Source organism: Primulina huaijiensis, chromosome 1 (assembly GCF_012295235.1).
Source record: "Primulina huaijiensis isolate GDHJ02 chromosome 1, ASM1229523v2, whole genome shotgun sequence".
NCBI classification, from domain to species: domain Eukaryota; kingdom Viridiplantae; phylum Streptophyta; class Magnoliopsida; order Lamiales; family Gesneriaceae; genus Primulina; species Primulina huaijiensis.
This window is the reverse complement of record NC_133306.1, coordinates 1630757-1649329: the sequence shown is the minus strand read 5'-3', so window position 1 is coordinate 1649329 and position 18573 is coordinate 1630757. Positions and strand designations below refer to the sequence as shown.

Sequence of the window (18573 nt, the reverse complement as noted above, 5' to 3'; positions counted from 1 at the left end):
CAACGTATTGCAAATATAATTAACTTTACATGTTTAAAAATATTTAATTATCATGTATACTTTCTCACAATTAAATTTTTAGATACCGGATAACAATGATGGTCCAAGATGAAAATGAAATAGCTAGGGTAACGTTGTTCGAAGAAGTTGCTGAGATGTTTATTGGTTGCTTCGTCAAAAATATATCGACATGCATAATAAGATGAAATAAAACATTTTTTTGAATAACATTATAATAATATAATACATATTGCTAATAATTACAAAATTATATTGTAGAAAAAGGTAATGTGGAGCATGTAACCATATTTGATCAACCAAGAGAAGATCACAAATTTCTTTTCAAGTTAGAAAAATCTATCTCAACCAAAAACAGAATAACATCAATAATTATGGATGTATTGGAAAAACCACTAACTCAAGAGAAATGCTGATAAGAAAAAGAATGAACCGAAATCTCAATGAAATACAAAACGAATATAAACAAAAAAAAGAACGAACACAAAGGTTGCAAAGGAAAGTGCAAAGTAAAACATGAAGATAAGAAGACAACAAACATAAAGAAAATGATAAAGTCACAGAAAAAAAAAAACAAAGTCCATCATGTTCCAAAAGAGAAACCATACAAATTAAAGATAATGAAAAAATTGTTGATTTCAAAAAAATTGCCAATATTGTTTCATTGCTTTGACATTTTATAAGTGGAGATTTCTACTCTGCATAGATCTGTTTGGGCATGTTTGGGAGAAATTGGTTGTGTTCAACGTTTTTGGACAGATTAGCTTCAAAAGATGGAATCTTGATCAGTATCTCCTGTATTCGCATATCTTTAAGTTTCAGTGGAAACTGGGGATTGGTAGTATATCAAAGAATGGGACCCCCAAGACTCTGATGCCCCAAAATGCCAGCTTATTTGCCAATGGGAATAGGAAATCTCACCTTATCCACACTCCCACCACACCCTTAACTCCAACTCTCTATTCTCACCCATAAGTAGTTCCACATCATTATTAAATTTTAATCACCACTCCCGAGTTTTAGTTTCTGTAAAATTATACAAAAATGGCGGCCATGAATTCCAGTGTTCTAGCTTGCAACTATGCGGTATCAGGCTGTGAGCTGAACACCAAGTTCAGTAAAATATCGCCTTCTGTGGCAACTGTTAAGAAACTGCCTATGATCAGGGCTCAGAGGGTTACGGTCACCGATGAATCGGGTAGAAGAGCCGCCCTTCTTGGTCTCAGTGCCGCCCTTTTCACGGCCGCTGTCTCCGCCTCCTCTGCCAACGCTGGTGTCATTGACGAGTATTTGGAGAAGAGCAAGGCTAACAAGGTAAGTTTGCTGTTTCTTATAGGTTTTTTTAACACTCAAAGCGTCAGATATTACTCGAACCTTTCTGCTATAGAAAACCACTTAAATTAGTAAGATGATTACCTTTTCCATATCTAGTGGATCATAGTTTCCTGCGACTCGAACGCAGGAAGATGTTAATTATATGATAGGATCCACCTATAAATTGCTTAAATACTCGTCGTAGGAATTGAATGACAAGAAGAGGTTAGCCACCAGCGGCGCCAACTTCGCACGGGCATTCACTGTTGAATTTGGTACATGCAAGTTCCCTGAGAACTTCACTGGCTGCCAAGATCTTGCCAAACAAAAGGTAACGACGCTAGCTCTTCGCTTGTCTTTTGAAGTTTTACCCAGCTTTCAAGTGTTAGGTATTTTTATCAAAATCATGTTTTTACGTATATATAAACATGATATATAATATGCGGAAGCAGATCGAGAATTACCTCCGGCCATTGAAAATTTGTTGAAGCTTTCTGATTTCTTTTCGATTGAAGCCTTCTAAACACTTCAACACTCCTTTAGATGGTGTATTTTCTATATGAGATTGTGTATTTAGGGACCTCAATGCCTTCGGTATTTATAGGTNGTAGGAATTGAATGACAAGAAGAGGTTAGCCACCAGCGGCGCCAACTTCGCACGGGCATTCACTGTTGAATTTGGTACATGCAAGTTCCCTGAGAACTTCACTGGCTGCCAAGATCTTGCCAAACAAAAGGTAACTACGCTAGCTCTTTGCTTGGCTTTTGAAGTTTTACCCAGCTTTCAAGTTCATAATAATTCTATCAATATATATATATACATGCATACATATTCACGATTATAAAATATTATTATTATCATGCATCACATCATTTTTCAAAATTCATACACAAATAATGTTTCAAAAACTTCTACTTACAGTTTTTTTTCTGTGAAAAACTGAGTTGGGAGCCCAACCAACATTTTAATGTATTTTCCTTGTTCAGTGATATAAGTTGATTAACAGGCTTCAAAAATAAACACACAACTGTGCTCTGATTGTTTATTGCAGAAAGTGCCCTTCCTGTCTGATGATTTGGAGCTAGAGTGTGAAGGGAAAGACAAATACAAGTGTGGTTCAAACGTGTTTTGGAAATGGTGATCAACTTGTGTTAATTTAACTTAGCATATCCAGAGTGCATGTATGTAATTTTTTTTTTTATTCAAGAAATAATCATTCCATCTTAATTATGAACTCGTACCCTGATCTATTTTTCTCTTCTCGTCATTGTTGTCGGTGTCTTTCTTTCTTTCTTTTTTTTTTTTTTAAATAATCTTGAAATTATAACAGTCGTTATATTAATAAGCAATGGTTGGTTCGAGTCATTAACTGTTGGAACCATTTGATTCATTACTTATACAGACAGTATATATATCCTTTCACAATGGAAATTAAGGTTATATTCACGCGTACGTTCAATGAGTGTCGGCGGTTCCTTTTAACTATGGTTTAAGGGCAATGCAAGCAATAGTGATGAAGCATGAATATTATATTAGAAAATTATGTAAGTTTCTTTTTTTCTTTTTCCCCATATTTTGTTTCAATCATCCGAAGATAATACTTCTGATCTCTGGTCACAAATATTTATTCGTTATATTTTTTATGATAATAAAAAATTTGTATATCACATAATATAATTTTTAAATAAATATAGCCTTTTTAAAAAATTAATCAATAAAATAAATTGAATAATCTTATTTTTTAACTTGATTATATATCGATTTGACAATTTATAGATATTTTATGTAATAATTAAATTATTTACAATAATTTATATATAAATTTATCAATAATTAAGTACCGAAATTAATTTTACTATATAAATTAATAAATTCACATCTTGATCCGGTCCACAAATTTATACCGAGACATCATCGCGATGGATAGGGGTGGACGTCGGTCGGTTCGGTCCGGTTTTTCTCTATAACGGTTCGGTTTTTCGGTTTTCGGTTTTGAATATATCTGGTCTAAAACCAAACCATTTTATTACGGTTCGGTCCGATTTTTTTGTAATACGGTTCGATTTATATGGTTGGTTATATACGGTTTTATAATATTTTGTTAAGAAATAAAATTATACATCACTTGATGCTTGATGGATGCAACACATATAAAAAACAATGACAGTAGACGAGTAGAACATGTATGATTACAATACACTTATGACTTAACAATCTAAACTTCAATAACAATTTGAAATATAATTTCAAACAATAACTCTTCAATAAAAAGATACACAATCATTAAATTCCAATTCTAAGACTCCAAAATGCACATAAATTTTGCATCTCAAATCTCAATATATTTAACAACATGAGCTTCAATAACAATTTGAACTTCCAATTGTCAAACTCCAAAATCCTGTTTTGCAAAATTAGAAACAAAAATAATATTAAATTCATCACAATGGTGATTATGAATCACAATCTTAAAGCATAACTTAAATATATATAAACTTACTGAAACTAACAAAGATCTTTATCATTTATTAGCTCATTATACAAAAAGTCCTATAGTTAAGTATAATATGGCCGGTTCGGTTATTTCGGTTTTCAGGAGATCAAAACCGTAAACCGAACCGGAAAACCGGATTTTTTTAATTTTGAAACCGTAACGGGCGAAAAACCGATAAAACCGAACCATTTAAACTAAATTTTTCGATCCGATCGGTTATTTCGGTTTAACCAAATTATGTCTACCCCTAGCGATGGAAAGTAAATTGACCGATTGATGTTAGTCATCTTATCTACGCGTTATCTATAATAACTATTATTATGCATGCGTGATTTTTATATTATAATTATTATATTATTAAATTTAAGACATCTCAAATATTTTAAAAACACCAAAAAACATTAGTCAAATAACATAACATTGAATTTACTATTACTTTCGTTTTAATTTAATATTTTTGGTCAAAAAAGACATTCTAGAGGGAAAATAATAATAATAATAATAATAAGAAGGTCAACAATGTCATTTCAAAGAATGTGTGTACAAGTCGAGAAAAATCCCAACTAATCTTGTCGAAGTCTGTGAGATCCACAAGTTGAAGTTCTCCATCTGTATTGCGCCAATTCTTCTTCCAACTAAAGCCCCATTTCACCAGATTTTGCACAGAAACGAAGAATCCATGGACAGAGAACAAGAAGAAATCCAGTTTCTTGGATTCTTTGGCATAGTTCGAGAATCGTACAGCATAGTTACATCATGGAGAAAGATTTTCAGCCAACTCATAGTGGCTTTGATTATTCCTCTATCCTTCATCTACTTGGCCCAAATACAGATTACCCAACTCCTTATCGCCAAGATCGCGACCAATGAGGACACCCTCGAAAGAACTCCGGAGGGCACTCGCTCCTACGACAGAATCTCCAGCCTCATATCCTCCGAATGGACCGAGATTCTCTTGTTCAAGATAGGGTATTTACTGTTTTTCTTGATTCTTGTGCTTATCTCTACAGCTGCAGTAGTTTACACTATCGCCTGTATCTATACCGCCAAAGAGATTACGTTTGAGAAAGTGATGAGTGTTGTTCCGAAGGTTTGGAAGAGGCTAATGCTGACTTTCATATGCAATTTCGTCATAGTCTTTGCATACAACATTGTAGCTGTAGTTATAGCTGTCTTTGCAGTTATCATCTTGCAACCCAGTTCAAGAGTTGGGGAAATACTGCTCCTCTTTTACTTGATCATATATTTTGTTGGGTTGTTGTATATTACCATGATATGGCAGCTAGCAAGTGTGGTCTCGGTTTTGGAAGAAAGTTATGGCGTAAATGCAATGTCTAAAAGCCAAGCTTTGATCAAAGGAAAAATGGGTGTTTCTGCAGCGATTTTCTTTGTGTTAGGCCTGTGCTTTGTTGGAGTTGAGGTAGTATTCAAGATTTTTGTGGTGGCAGCCTACGAGAAAGGGCTCGGATATAGAGTTGGATTGGGGATTGGTTGTCTGAGTTTGATGTCGATCCTGATGCTGTTTGGCCTCGTTATGCAGACGATTGTCTACTTCGTCTGCAAGTCGTATCATCATGAAAACATCGATAAGTCCGCCTTGGCCAATCATCTTGGGGAGTATCTTGGGGAGTATGTTCCTTTGAAGTCCAAGGATGTTCAGATGGAGCAGTTTGAAGTTTGATTCAGTCTTTTTTTTATGTCACTCCTTTGGTTTCTTTGTAATTTTGTGTGTCATGTATTGGAAACAAATGTTTTGGCCTTTGGGATTGTTGTACTTTGTGTCCCAAAATTCTTTCAGCTATAAAAAAAAAAACCATATAAGTTAATAATGTCATCATATTCATCTCCGAATTGTGTTCCTCCTCCTAAACAAGGAAGAGGTCGTGATTTTTTTTTTTACTAAGAAAAGTCTATATGGAATGTCATACTTTGAGTAGGATTTGTCCAAAGTCATTATTGTACAAAGAAAATTTAATGTTGGACTCAAACTAATTAATGTGAATATTTGGTTGGCTGTTGGTATCATATCATTACAATTGGATCCAGAAATTCTATCGAGGGGATATTTACATAATTTTAGAAAATGGACACCAATTTACAAAATTATAAAGAAAAATATGTAAATTTCACATTTCATTTGGCAATACATGTGGAATAGGTATATTATTACGGCAAAAACTTGTCTGAGACGGTCTTACGGGTCGTATTTTGTGAGACGGATCTCTTATTTGGGTCATCCATGAAAATATATTACTTTTTATGCTAAGAGTATTACTTTTTTATTGTGATATCGGCAGAGTTGACTCATCTCACAGATAAAAATTCGTGAGACCGTCTCACGAGAGACCTAATCTATCTTTATTTATTTACTCACGTTGATATTCTTTATTATTTTCAAATTAATGATTTTTTCATAAATTTTTTTGTTATGAGTGATATATAAAAATAAATAAACAGTTATATAAATTTAAAAAAAATTGAAAGTGAATAAGATATGTTAGATATAGAGATGTTACAAATTTAGTTTAAATACGTTTTTATAATAATTTTTATTAAATAAAATTGTTTTTTTTTTTTGTAATTGATAGAAGCATTTACGGTGCTTAAAAATTTGTTACACCAAAACACCGAAATTGGTTAGTCCAAAGTCTTCATGTTTTATATATAAAAAGTATATATATAATGCAGTTATTTTTTATATATATAATTATATTTCAGGATTCTTATTACGGAAAAGTAGGGAAAATCCTTAAAACCATGAAATGTTTTAATATCCAAAAAAGCACCATCGATTTTTATTTTATATTAAAAATACTTTTTACAATCTTTCATTCAGAAAACCCAAAAAACATATCAATTGTCTGATTTTGTTCCCAAAATCACCTGAATACGTATAATTTACTATTTGCATATTATTCTATCCCAAAATATTGATAAATAAACTAGATAAACATAATTTTAATATTTTTTTCCGATTGTACTGATTAATAATATAAATTTGATTTTTCACGTTTATACACTAAAAATTTATTCTCTTAAAGTTAAAGTTTATCATAAAAATTTAAATTAAGAGGAAATTTGTATAATCTATATTGATAAAACTTATCTGATAAATTTTAATTATTTGTTAAAACACAATATACTAAATTATTACCTTTCTAATTTATTTCAATATAAATAAGTTAATTGTTTATATATTATTACAATATTTTGTAAATAATTATTTACATATCTAATGATCTTTAAGACCGACCCCATTACATTAACAAGTTTGTGTAAAACTTTAATTATTTTAAAATCACATAATTGATATTTGATAAGGGGTTTTTTGGTGACAAAAATATCACACAATCTGATATTTTGGGATTTATCGAATTTTTAGAAAAATGTGCTTTTAATTATAGCAATAATAAACCAAATAGAACAAGGACATTCGGGCTAGTAAATAATAATAATTATCTAGTTAAACGAAAAATATATTTTATCCGCAAAAGTTTCCTAGCTTGTTGGAGAAATTATCTCGAGAATTAGAGATATGACAGAACTCTTAGATTTAATTCCTAACAAAATCCAACCAAATCTCGATTATCTATATATACATGTGTTCATGAACCACTTGCTCCTCCTTGTTTTTACGTACTGATCATCAAAACTCAGGCTATATAGATTTAAGTTGCGATCCTTTTCCTCCCACAATCATAATATATTCATTCAATCTGTAAGCACATCGATGGCACCAGCAATCATGTCTGTTCCGAAAGGTGGCGGCGATGTCAACTTCCCGGCCAAGCTCACCAAACAGGTGGTCATATGTTCCATCATCGCTGCTTTTGGAGGTCTCATGTTTGGATATGATATTGGCATATCTGGTACGTAATCTATAAGTAAATAAAAGAACTAACAAAATCTTGATTAAATTAAACTATACATGTTATTTAATAATTTAATTGCGTACGTGCAGGAGGAGTGACGTCCATGGATGATTTCTTGTTGAAGTTCTTCCCAGATGTTTACGAAAAGAAGCATAGAGTTAAAGAAGACAACTACTGCAAATATAATAACCAGAAGCTTCAACTCTTCACATCTTCTTTATACTTAGCAGCTGTGGTGTGCAGTTTCTTGGCATCTTTTTGTTGCAAGAAGTTGGGCCGCAAGCGCACCATGCAGATGGCCGCCGCCTTCTTCTTCGTCGGAGTTATTCTCAACGCCGCTGCGGTGAATCTTCCTATGCTTATAATCGGTCGTCTTTGTTTGGGTGCTGGTGTTGGTTTCGGGAACCAGGTACATATATATACATATTCCAATCAAAATAACACTTAATATGTGTTATAACATTTTGTTTTATTAAAAAACTTTTTGATTGCAGGCAGTGCCATTGTTTATATAAGAAATTGCTCCTGCAAAATACAGGGGAGGCCTAAACATATGCTTTCAGATGCTTATCACCGTAGGCATTTTGATTGCAAATATAGTCAACTATTTGACATCGAATATCCATCCTTATGGCTGGAGAATATCTCTCGGTGGTGCTGCACTGCCAGCCATTTTCCTCGGTCTAGGCTCCCTTCTCATTGTTGAAACACCCGCTAGCCTAATCGAGCGTGACCAGACGGAAGAAGGCTTAAGGGTTCTCAAGAAAATCCGAGGTGTAGAAGATGTTGAAAAGGAGTACGATGAAATTCTGCGAGCCACAGAAACTGCCAAGAAGATCAAGCATCCTTTTAGGAACTTGATGAAAAGATCCAGCTTTCCACAACTGTTCTGCGGCACGATTATGCAAGTATTCCAACAATTTACAGGGATTAATGTGATAATGTTTTATGCTCCCGTCCTCTTTCAGACTATGGGATTTGGGGGAAACGTATCTTTGCTGTCAGCTGTTGTCACGGGTTCTATTAATTGTCTTTCGACTTTGGTTGCAATCTTTGGAGTTGATAAAATTGGAAGAAGATTTTTACTTATTGAAGCCGCCATCCAAATGCTTATTTCTCAGGTAAATTCTTAATCAGCAGAAGAATAATCCCTTTTACCGTGAATTTTATGATGCATAAATAAATTTATATGCAGGGTTTGACTGGAGCAATTCTTGCAACCAACTTGCACTCGACAAATGCCATACCTAAGCTCTATGCCTGCATAGTCATGTTCCTGATCTGCGTTTTTGTCTCGGGTTTCGCTTGGTCGTGGGGTCCTCTCTGCTGGTTGATTCCAAGTGAGATCTTCCCATTGGAAACACGAACATCCGGCTTCTTCTTCGCAGTGAGCATGAACATGATATGCACATTCATCATAGCTCAAGCCTTTCTGACGATGCTGTGCCACATGAGGTCGGGCATCTTCTTCTTCTTTGCTGCATGGATTGTTGTCATGGGAAGCTTTGCTGAGTTCTTGCTGCCAGAGACCAAGGGAATTCCCATTGATGAGATGAACGAAAGAGCTTGGAAGAAGCACTGGTTCTGGCGTGGATTTTTTGATGATGGAGTTGAATCACAAGTATAGACTACGGAAAGAACATCTATATTCAATTCCAAGTTAGCGAAAAAAATTTACGACATTTAATTATTAGTAGAGTAATATTAAGTCTTTATATTTAATATTGACAGTCAAGTCTATGCGTATTTATTAAGTTTTGGGATGTTTACATTTTTTGCGTTTAGACAATCTTTCAGTTACATAATATAATTTTTTTTTTATTTGTAACAAGTTCTCGCGTATGAATATCTCACTATGTTATATTATTATTCCTCCATTATTTTGTTATTTTCTAAAATATCCATATTCTAAAAATTATTATTTAAATTTTTACATAGATATCAATATATATGACCATTCAGTAACATAAAAATCCTTCTTTAACACAAATATTCAAAATGAATGTATGCAAGGGCTTAGAGCAACTGGTATGATAGAAACAAAGGAAAACAGTTCAAGAAGATGCAAATATATCCATTAGAGAGATACTCATATCCATGTGACAATAAATCTGGATTAAACCATATTTTCTTGCTTTTCTTAAATGATACAGAGAATATGTAAGAATAGAAAAAATCATACATATTTCGTAAAGTCGTTAAATTTTATGCAACATCAACGAACATAGGCACCTCAAAATCTAGGAACCTGCTAAGTTCCGCCTTACTCTGTTCCCCGCCTGCATCAAACTCATCAATCATGGGATCATATCTTGAGAGCTTCATTGTCTTGTTAAGTGTTTTCAAGACCATGTATATCTCCCTCCTTTGCGAATGCCTGGTATCTTTGACCATGAAAGTATGCACTTGGCTACCCATTTCAATCCAACTGCAGCCAGGTTCCTTGACCACACCATGCTGCTTCATAAGTTTCCGAACTCTAGTAGCGTCTCTCCATCTCCCGAGCTCGGCATACATATTTGCAAGAACAACATAGGGGGCCGAATTTTCAGGATCAATCTCTAGAAGTTTTTTTGCCACAAAAATCCCCAAGTCAATATCACGGTGTACTTTACACGATGCAAGCAAAGATCCCCATACAACACTATCAGGAGGCATAGGCATTGAAACAATCAAGTTCTTTGCTTCAATAAGCCGACCAGCACGACCAAGTATATCAACCATGCATGAATAATGGTCTTTCAGAGGTTTCAGATCATAATCTTTGATCATTGAATAAAAATACTGACGCCCTTCCTCAACCAATCCTGCATGACTACAAGCACAAAGAACTCCAATCATACTGACGTGATCTGGTTTATATCCAAATGCCAGCATTTCCTTAAACAACTCGAGAGCTTCCATCCCTTTCCCATTTTGTGCATACCCTGCAATCATTGCATTAAAAGAAACACCGTCTCTTTCGACCATGTTCCTGAACACCCCATTTCCATCTTCAACCGATCCACATTTCATATACATATCGATGAGAGAGTTTCCAACAAAAACATCAGGGTCTGGTCCATGTCGGAATCGAAATCCCTGCTTTAGAACATGGGTATGAGCCTGCCTGCCGAGCTTCAGGTCACAAAGATTTGCACAAGCATTGAGAAGGTTCCCGAATGTATAGTGAGTAGGCCATATAGCTTCCCTTTTCAAGAGCAGAAAAAGTCCAAGGGCCTCTTCGTTATTCCCTTTCTGCGTATATCCAGCAATAAGCGCGTTCCAAGATACAACATTCCTGTCCATCATCTTGGAAAACATAGTTCTTGCAGTTTTTATGCTCGAAAATTTTGCATATCCACTGACCATAGAGGTTTCAGACACCACATTTCTTATAGGCATCCTATCAAAAATCCACCTTGCTTCATTTATCATACTACACTTAGCATACATATCAACCAATGCATTAGATATTACAATATCATCCCTGAACTTCTTGAATTTCATAACCCGGGCATGAATAGCCTGGCCTTCTTTAGTTGCGCACAAGCTTGCACAAGCACTAATTACACTAGCTAGAGTCATCTCATCTGGCTCGAGCCCATAAACCATCATTTTGACAAAAACCCAAAGGGCTTCACTCGCAGGTCCATTCTGTTCATAGCATGTAATCAAACTATTCCAAGAGACAACATTACGCTTTACCATCACGTCAAAAGCCCTTTGAGCACAATCCACATCGCCACATTTTGCATACATATCAATTAGTGCAGACCCCATGTAAACATCCGATGTGAACCGGGACTTAGCTAGGGAAGCATGCATTTGGGCTCCAGATATCGAGTCCCTCAACCCAGAGCAAGCGCTAAGCCCACTTCCATAGCTAAACTCATTCAACACAAAATTTTCTTTATGCATTTTCTGTAAATACTCTAAAGATTTATCAAATATCTCCAGCTGTGCAAAACTCGAGACCATCAAATTCCACGAGCATTGATCAGGTTCAGGCATCGAACAAAATAAGCGCTCAGCTCCATCAAATGAACCCGATAACATTAACGCGCCGATCATGGAATTACAAGAAAAAGTGTTTCTTGTTTGCATTTTATCAAACAGTTTACTAGCGTAAACAAAATACCCACATTTGCCATACACATCGATGAGCCTGTTGTTGATGAAGACTTCTTCGCTGAACCGGGATTTGATAACGCGAGCATGGATGGCACATGCTTCACGGAACGACTTCTTCTTAATGCAAGAGTCCAAAAGTTTTGCAAACGGTGCAGATGAATACAGATACGAGAACTTAGTATCAGAAAGCAATGATTTCCGTGCCATTCCATTCCCAGTAGATTATAGAACCCAAAGGGCATGTTTCTTTGCATCTGTGTTGGGATTTTGCGGTTTTAGCATTCGGCGCTTGCACATTGGACGAGTTCAATTGAGAGAGTGAAATCATATTTCATGGAGCTTCTAGGGGGAGAGTCTAAAGTTGCTTTCTGAAACGCGACGACTACTATATATATTAGTTGCTGAGTTTGAGTGTTATCAAATAGGTAACTTCACCGAGACCGAACTTATTGCCCAGTGATCTCACCCTGTCGGAATAACCGGTTTTCTCGGATTTGATCCCCGCGTGAGTTGTAATAAAAAAAAATAGTTAACTTCATCTCATAGTACTCATTTTCTTGAATAAGTATATATATTTATATATAGCATTTTTAAGTGATTTTAGTTATTCAAGCCTCAATATGTATCATATTAAAATTAATCTAAAAAATAATTAAGCTGTAATCTCAATCTAAAGTGGTAATAAAAAGGAAAATCTGAACACCAAGAACAGAAGCCAACATTTCCAATTAAACTTTGTGTTTTTGTTTTGGTTAAAAAACTTTTGTACAGAGACAATTATCACAATTCACAGGAAGCAGCGTGGTAACAGATGTTTCGACTCGAATAAACTCTACATCTTAACATCTCACGAAATCTTGCACCTCCCTAATGCCATACTTGTGCGCAAGTGAATCTGCACAGATATCCGATTTTCATTCCATTATTGAATGAGGACCATTGTTCTGAGAAAGGCAAGCTGATGATTTTCATAGATCCAGCCCAACACTGTGAAGATGGAGTCAGTAATCCTTCTCAATTTTTTCAATCATCTTCAGTGTCCTTCAGAATAGCACCTCTTACTTTAGATCTGCCGAAAAGATCAAGATGTCGTTAAGTGAATTTGAATACTTGCACAATTAAACAAAACCATACAAGCCAAGAACCTGCGGTGTGTAGGAACGACTCGGTTTGTGGCCTTGGTTGAGCTTGGGCTATGAGCAGCAAGCTTATCTGCAAACAGAGATATTTGAAATATAACAAATCCAACAGAGATATTTTAAAAGGTCACATATGGTGATAAAGTGAAAGAAGTACGGGTTAAAAAAGGGAGGGGGTGATTTCCCTTCATCGATCAATAGTGGTTAGGCTAGCATAGACCTAGGTTTCAAACCTCATCGAGCCAGCTAAAAAAAACTTTTTAAGATACTCGAATATAGTTTAATTCATGTTTAAAGATCAATCTGGGCCTAATCTCAAACAAAATCGACTATATTTCAAGTGGAATTTGAGTTCATGTTATTGTGATAGATAGCTTTCTAACTTTAGTAAACTTGTTAATATGGTATAAACATATTTAGAATTATACATACTTGCGATCTCAAGTCATTATTTGAATTTTTGGTACAACTTGATTCCAAGTTATTAATAAATAGCTTTCGAACTTTATTAAGCTTGTTAATATTGTATAAACATGTTTAAAATTATGCGTGCTTGTTAGCTCTAGTCATTATTTGAGTTTTTGGTACATAGAGATGAGTTCCGACCAAGCGAATTGGCTCAAATTTAAACTCTCGAGCCAAAACTGTTCATCTTTCAAGTTCAAACACGTTTTTTCCAGCTAAAAAGGTAAATGTTTGAGCTTATATATGAAAATATTGTAATATTTGAACCCGTTCATTTCAATTGCATCTCTGTTTACAAGTATGCACAATAAAATGTTTTAGAAAGCAAATAAATAGATGGGCTCAAATATTACGATATTTTCATCACAATAAATGTTTTAGAAAGCAATAAATTGAAAGAATGAATTGACACCTGGAGAGTCTTGTGAGCACATAACATGGTTATCCAAGCCCACTCTATCATTTATTTTGTGAGATTTGTGTTTTTTAGAATACAACATCAAGTCCAACTGTCTCTGCATTACCTTGTTCTTTTCCTACAATGATATTGAGGAATATTTTTGAGGAAAAGCGAACACAAAAGAATCAGAAAGATATGGCAAGCAGAATTCAATACTTAAATCCAATGCATGCAGAGATCATTTCTAGAATATTTAGCTTTCAAGTCTAGTAAAATCAATTACAGTAGCTCTAAACTCAGACAGAAGCAAATGAAAAGGAGAGAATATAAATAAGTTCTCGCCAAGGATCATAAACAAGTTCTGGTGAAGTATCGATGGAAAGCGAATTCATCATTTTAACAATAAAAAAATTACAACATTCAAATCATGTCAAGGATAACCAATCCAAAAACAATTATATTGTTGCATCTGGCATAGAAGTTCTACTCAAAGTCATTAACGATTTTGATAGATGGTTTTTTATTTGGTGACTAGCCTTTGTGAATGTATAATTACTCATGTTTCCAAATATTTTTTTGAGATTGTGTTCAAAGACCTTGGCCAAGAACTTTGAAATTCTCTTGGAAATTGAATTGAGACGCTACATACCCACAAAAATTTGTGTTACTTACCTATCAACAGAAAATTGTCAAAAATGTTGAAATTCTAAGTTTCATGCAACTAGACACAAAATTAGGTAATACACATCAAAATTCATGCATTTCTAAAACTTTGAACACAAACTTTCAGATATCGAAGCAGCAACCAGTAACAGTGAAGACAGATCCTTCGCTAACTCAGGTACCAACACTATTAACTACTAAAAGAGTGATGCCAGGGGGAAGTGGGTCACCTGTTCATCAGCCACAGTGTTGGTCAATCGGTGATTTTGCTCTTTCTCTGACGACACAATCACAGATAAAAAATATTATCAACTATAACATAGAGAATTTTTTGGTCCCATAATGCAGATGATGTAATGAGATGAATCCAACGGCACATAGAACAGTCTCCATCTATGATAGCAGGTGGTAGTCAATGAAAATGTGAATTATTAACTTCGTTTGCATAACACGAGGATAAAAAATTCCGGCACCATAATTACTCATGTCGCATATTGGTTGAGTAGACTATTTGAGGTATAATCAGTTATCATCTCAATTTTTCCTGCCCTTGCAACCAAAGGGAAATCATTTTACACGTTGCCGCCAAAATACAGCATAAATGGCTTGCATCTCTAAATATAAATCATAGCAATCTGCAATTAGAAACACAAGGTGCACTAGAGCTTAAACGTAGAGCCTAGACACAAGCAGAGACACACACCTTATTGAAGTGAAGCACCCTAAACAAAAGTAAGCTAGAATATAAATATTTAAAGAGAATTTGATCACACAAATGCAGAATGTACTTTACAAATTATTAAAGAATAGTGAAACAAAAGTCATAAGTATACAAGTGAGAATAGATTTTCATTTCCTTGTTTCAATTGCTGATTTACTATTTCCACATTGAATTGTGTGCTTAGAAGGGCCTTGAGCCTTTATAGAGTACCAAGATTTATGCTTAATGGTTAAGGCACAGACTTCATTAAAGGAACACGCCTTACCTTGAGTCGTGACGGAAAGGTAAAGCCTTGACAATCTTAAGTCTAGGAGCAAGCCTTGTGGTCTTGGGTATGATACAAACATAGAATCTAATCCTACTTTCATAAAACTCTTAATATATAACATTTGAATTTCAGAATTAAAAAAATCATACAACCAACAAAAATACGCTTGAATGGGGATATAATTGGTAAGCGAGTTTTATTACTTCCTTTCACGCATTCTTTTCTTTCAATTAGTTTCTCTTCCACTTGTCTTTTTCAAAACTGCCTCTGACATTGTGAATCCAACTCAAGAGGTCAAACTTGATATCTGAGTCCTTTTTATTCGTACACTTAATATATCACATTGTTTTTTAACATCAAAATAATATGAACGTAGTGGATAAATAAAAAGACTCAGAAAACAAGAAATAGATTCAGCATTCTTACAAAAAACTAAAATGATGAAATTGAAGGTTTGTTTCCTGATTAAGAAGAAGCACATAAGACATGGACCATAAAATAATCCTTAACTAAAGAAAAGTCTTCCTGCTTCTGTAATTGTCAAAACGTCATCATCCGACTGGCTTAAAATAAATAAGTAATACTTGCTAGCAATGTAATTGATTAGTGACCTTCAGTAAGTGAATTATGAGCCACTTTGTATTCTGAATAGAGCTCCCGCGAGAGACTTCCGATAGCCTTACAAGCAGCTCCATCAACAAGTTTACCAAGGGAAATCGAGACTCGAGGCATTCCTTTTGATTTTTGTGCAATTAATTTTGCATGCAAAGCACCTGAAAAAAGAAGAAAAATGCAATCAACTTTAGATGCATTCCACAGTAGACAAAACTACATGTGCTCCGCAGACATTTTAATGATCAATGTAGCATCAGTCATAATGTGCATACATAAATGTCAGCTCACAAAAATCAACAATTCCTGCCTCTCAAAAGTCATTTTATTGCCATGTGTTCTAACATCTCTTGGGAACATGAATATTTATATAATTATATCATATATTTCATTTAGACAATAGCGTGGCTCTGCCGGTTGTTTTAAATGAAATATAATGATTTAATTTAACATTTATTTTATGCAGTTATATATCTATATAGTTATATATATAATCATAGGTACCATATATAAAATATTGGTGAATTCGGTATTTTCTATAGTGAGACCTATATTATATTAGGTGTGTGTTTAAATATTTAATTTTCTTGGAACCATTATTTATGGTGGTTTCCTTGGTTTTACTTTTAGTTAAACAATATTGCATAAACCAAGAATAAATCCTCGAGCCTTGACAAAATTTATAAATTGTAAACTTCGTTCTTGCATTTGGTAATCTATAAATTAATAAATTTAAACTTAAAATAACCTCTCTGTGGATCAATCTCGAACTTACGAAATATATTACTTGCAGACAACCTACACTTGGGTGAATTATAATTTAAGTAGTAGCAAGTTTTGGAGGAACAAATATTTCTCAAAGAATTAACACATTATAGGACCAAAGAGATGCAAAAATATGTATTAATGAAAGTGTGCATCAAAGATTGCTCCCACCAAAATCTTAGAATTAATTAGCCCCACTTCTCTTCAATGAGGACCGACGAATATCACTAAATAATATGTTATGGGTACACATGAAAAGGATTTGGTTATTAAATTTTCTCTCTTAAGTTCAATTCACGATGTCAAAAGAAGCACTGTTGAAAAGAGGAGGTTGGTAAATTACCTCCTGATTCAGATGATCCCTCCATGAGAAGCTTTACATCTTCCGATTTAAGGGAAGCTGTGACATAATCTACAAATTCTGACCAAGAACCACCTACTCCAACCGCATCTCTCTGCATAAAAGTGAGAGAATTCATTTACATACTTCAATCAAAAAAATCATAATCAAAATCTTTACCAATCGACTTGATATGTCACCAGGCAAATGGAACTTAAATTGGATATAAACAACTGAAATGATAACATTTTATAATTAATTTTTTTTGAAAAAAAACTCATCGACCCATTTAATAATCGATTTCATTCATTTAACCTACAACAAATGGAACATAAATTGGATATAAACAAATTAAATGATATCCAAGAAGACGAAAGCTGACCATGTCCTCGAGCTGAAGGCGGGACTTGATGGCCTGAAAGGTGTTGGATTTGAAATCAGTAACAGTGATATGTAGAGAAGCTGAATCACTCTGCAGGGGATGCACATGCAACAGAAAGGGCTCAAGTGCGGTGCTGTGCGGCGCTGACCAATCCGCCGAGACTTTCCCAAATATTTGGTCCATCCCGGTGAAGCTCATGCTTCCCGGCGTTCCTCGGGTGCCATCGGTGGAAGAAAAGCCGCACGAGTTTCTTTATTTATTATTGTTAATAATTATTAAAAAAAATTGATTATCTTTTGGTCTCACGGATGGACCCTTTAGAATACGTATCGATTCGTTTGGACCATCTTAAAGTTTGGGTCAAAATTAATCGAGTCCAATCTAATATTTAAATGATATATTCTTGGCCCATTAAAAATGATGGGTTATAGGTTACAAGTCTAAGCCCGCATCATGTCTAAATTTTGTGTGTTCGTGTATATACATATATATATACTTCGTGTATATATATAATATGTGTGGATGTGTGTGTGAGTTTTGAATGATAATTGTTCTTATATTTCAAAAACTTTAAGACGTCGATTGGGTCATGGGCGTAATGATGAATGATACGTTATACTAATTATTTGTAAAACTTGAGCAAAGTGTTGGGGATAACGGAAATAAATAATCAATCAATCTTTTATACCTAAGATTTATAACTTTGATAAAATTTCTATATGAAACTACTATTGTGTACATCACATCCTTCTGGATTACGATTTGGATTAATAAATTTGAAGCTAACTAGGTATATATTAAACTCAAACATTTTCAATCAAGCTCTAGCGCGATTGGCTCTAACTCGAAAAGAGCTCTACATAATTGTGGCAATTCATTTTTCAAACTTTAGGTTGCGCTTAGATGCAGAGATGATTTGATATGATTAAGGAATTGAAATAACACTCATGTTGAGTGTATTTCAAATTCATCGTAACTAACATTGCTTTTACATGGATTAGTGATG

General features: G+C 34.3%; 4 protein-coding genes and 1 pseudogene across 5 annotated transcripts; 3 read left to right on the top strand and 2 right to left on the bottom strand.

The window, feature by feature from the left end:
• The first annotated feature begins 944 nt into the window (after positions 1-944).
• LOC140975361 (photosystem I reaction center subunit N, chloroplastic) lies at positions 945-2617 on the top strand. 2 transcript variants are annotated; one of them, XM_073439034.1, is made up of 3 exons: positions 945-1332; positions 1538-1663; positions 2385-2617. In XM_073439034.1, exons 1-3 carry the CDS (start codon positions 1063-1065, stop codon positions 2472-2474), a joined length of 486 nt encoding a protein of 161 aa, XP_073295135.1. In that variant the 5' UTR covers positions 945-1062; the 3' UTR covers positions 2475-2617. The 2 variants fall into 2 exon arrangements, 1 of the variants encoding a protein (XP_073295135.1); XR_012174957.1 differs by lacking the exons at positions 945-1332; positions 1538-1663 and adding an exon at positions 1921-2069.
• Positions 2618-4325: 1708 nt separating this feature from the next.
• LOC140975353 (uncharacterized) lies at positions 4326-5601 on the top strand. The gene has a single exon (XM_073439023.1). The coding sequence runs from the start codon at positions 4507-4509 to the stop codon at positions 5506-5508; it is 1002 nt and encodes a 333-aa protein (XP_073295124.1). The 5' UTR covers positions 4326-4506; the 3' UTR covers positions 5509-5601.
• A 1956-nt stretch (positions 5602-7557) lies between these two features.
• LOC140962386 (sugar transport protein 8-like) lies at positions 7558-9382 on the top strand (annotated as a pseudogene).
• A 379-nt stretch (positions 9383-9761) lies between these two features.
• On the bottom strand, positions 9762-12241 carry LOC140975345 (pentatricopeptide repeat-containing protein At2g13600). Its single transcript, XM_073439012.1, has one exon. It carries the CDS (start codon positions 12017-12019, stop codon positions 9905-9907), a length of 2115 nt encoding a protein of 704 aa, XP_073295113.1. The 5' UTR covers positions 12020-12241; the 3' UTR covers positions 9762-9904.
• Positions 12242-12518: 277 nt separating this feature from the next.
• LOC140975336 (uncharacterized) lies at positions 12519-17840 on the bottom strand. The gene is made up of 7 exons (XM_073439001.1): positions 17568-17840; positions 17189-17300; positions 16080-16241; positions 14710-14756; positions 13829-13952; positions 12958-13024; positions 12519-12881 (listed from the first exon to the last, which is right to left on the bottom strand). The coding sequence occupies exons 1-7, from the start codon at positions 17763-17765 to the stop codon at positions 12836-12838; spliced, it is 756 nt and encodes a 251-aa protein (XP_073295102.1). The 5' UTR covers positions 17766-17840; the 3' UTR covers positions 12519-12835.
• Between the last annotated feature and the right edge of the window lie 733 nt (positions 17841-18573).

Excerpts from the sequence above, each read along its gene's own strand:
- LOC140975361 (XM_073439034.1), top strand. The coding sequence starts at position 1,063 with ATGGCGGCCATGAATTCCAGTGTTCTAGCTTGCAACTATGCGGTATCA. Across the intron at positions 1,333-1,537 it reads AGAAGAGCAAGGCTAACAAG|GAATTGAATGACAAGAAGAG; the intron begins GTAAGTTTGCTG and ends TACTCGTCGTAG. Across the intron at positions 1,664-2,384 it reads AAGATCTTGCCAAACAAAAG|AAAGTGCCCTTCCTGTCTGA; the intron begins GTAACGACGCTA and ends TGTTTATTGCAG.
- LOC140975336 (XM_073439001.1), bottom strand. The coding sequence starts at position 17,765 with ATGAGCTTCACCGGGATGGACCAAATATTTGGGAAAGTCTCGGCGGAT. Across the intron at positions 16,242-17,188 it reads GGGATCATCTGAATCAGGAG|GTGCTTTGCATGCAAAATTA; the intron begins GTAATTTACCAA and ends TTCTTTTTTCAG. Across the intron at positions 14,757-16,079 it reads TCATAATTCACTTACTGAAG|AGAAAGAGCAAAATCACCGA; the intron begins GTCACTAATCAA and ends TTGTGTCGTCAG.
- LOC140975353 (XM_073439023.1), top strand. The coding sequence starts at position 4,507 with ATGGACAGAGAACAAGAAGAAATCCAGTTTCTTGGATTCTTTGGCATA.
- LOC140975345 (XM_073439012.1), bottom strand. The coding sequence starts at position 12,019 with ATGGCACGGAAATCATTGCTTTCTGATACTAAGTTCTCGTATCTGTAT.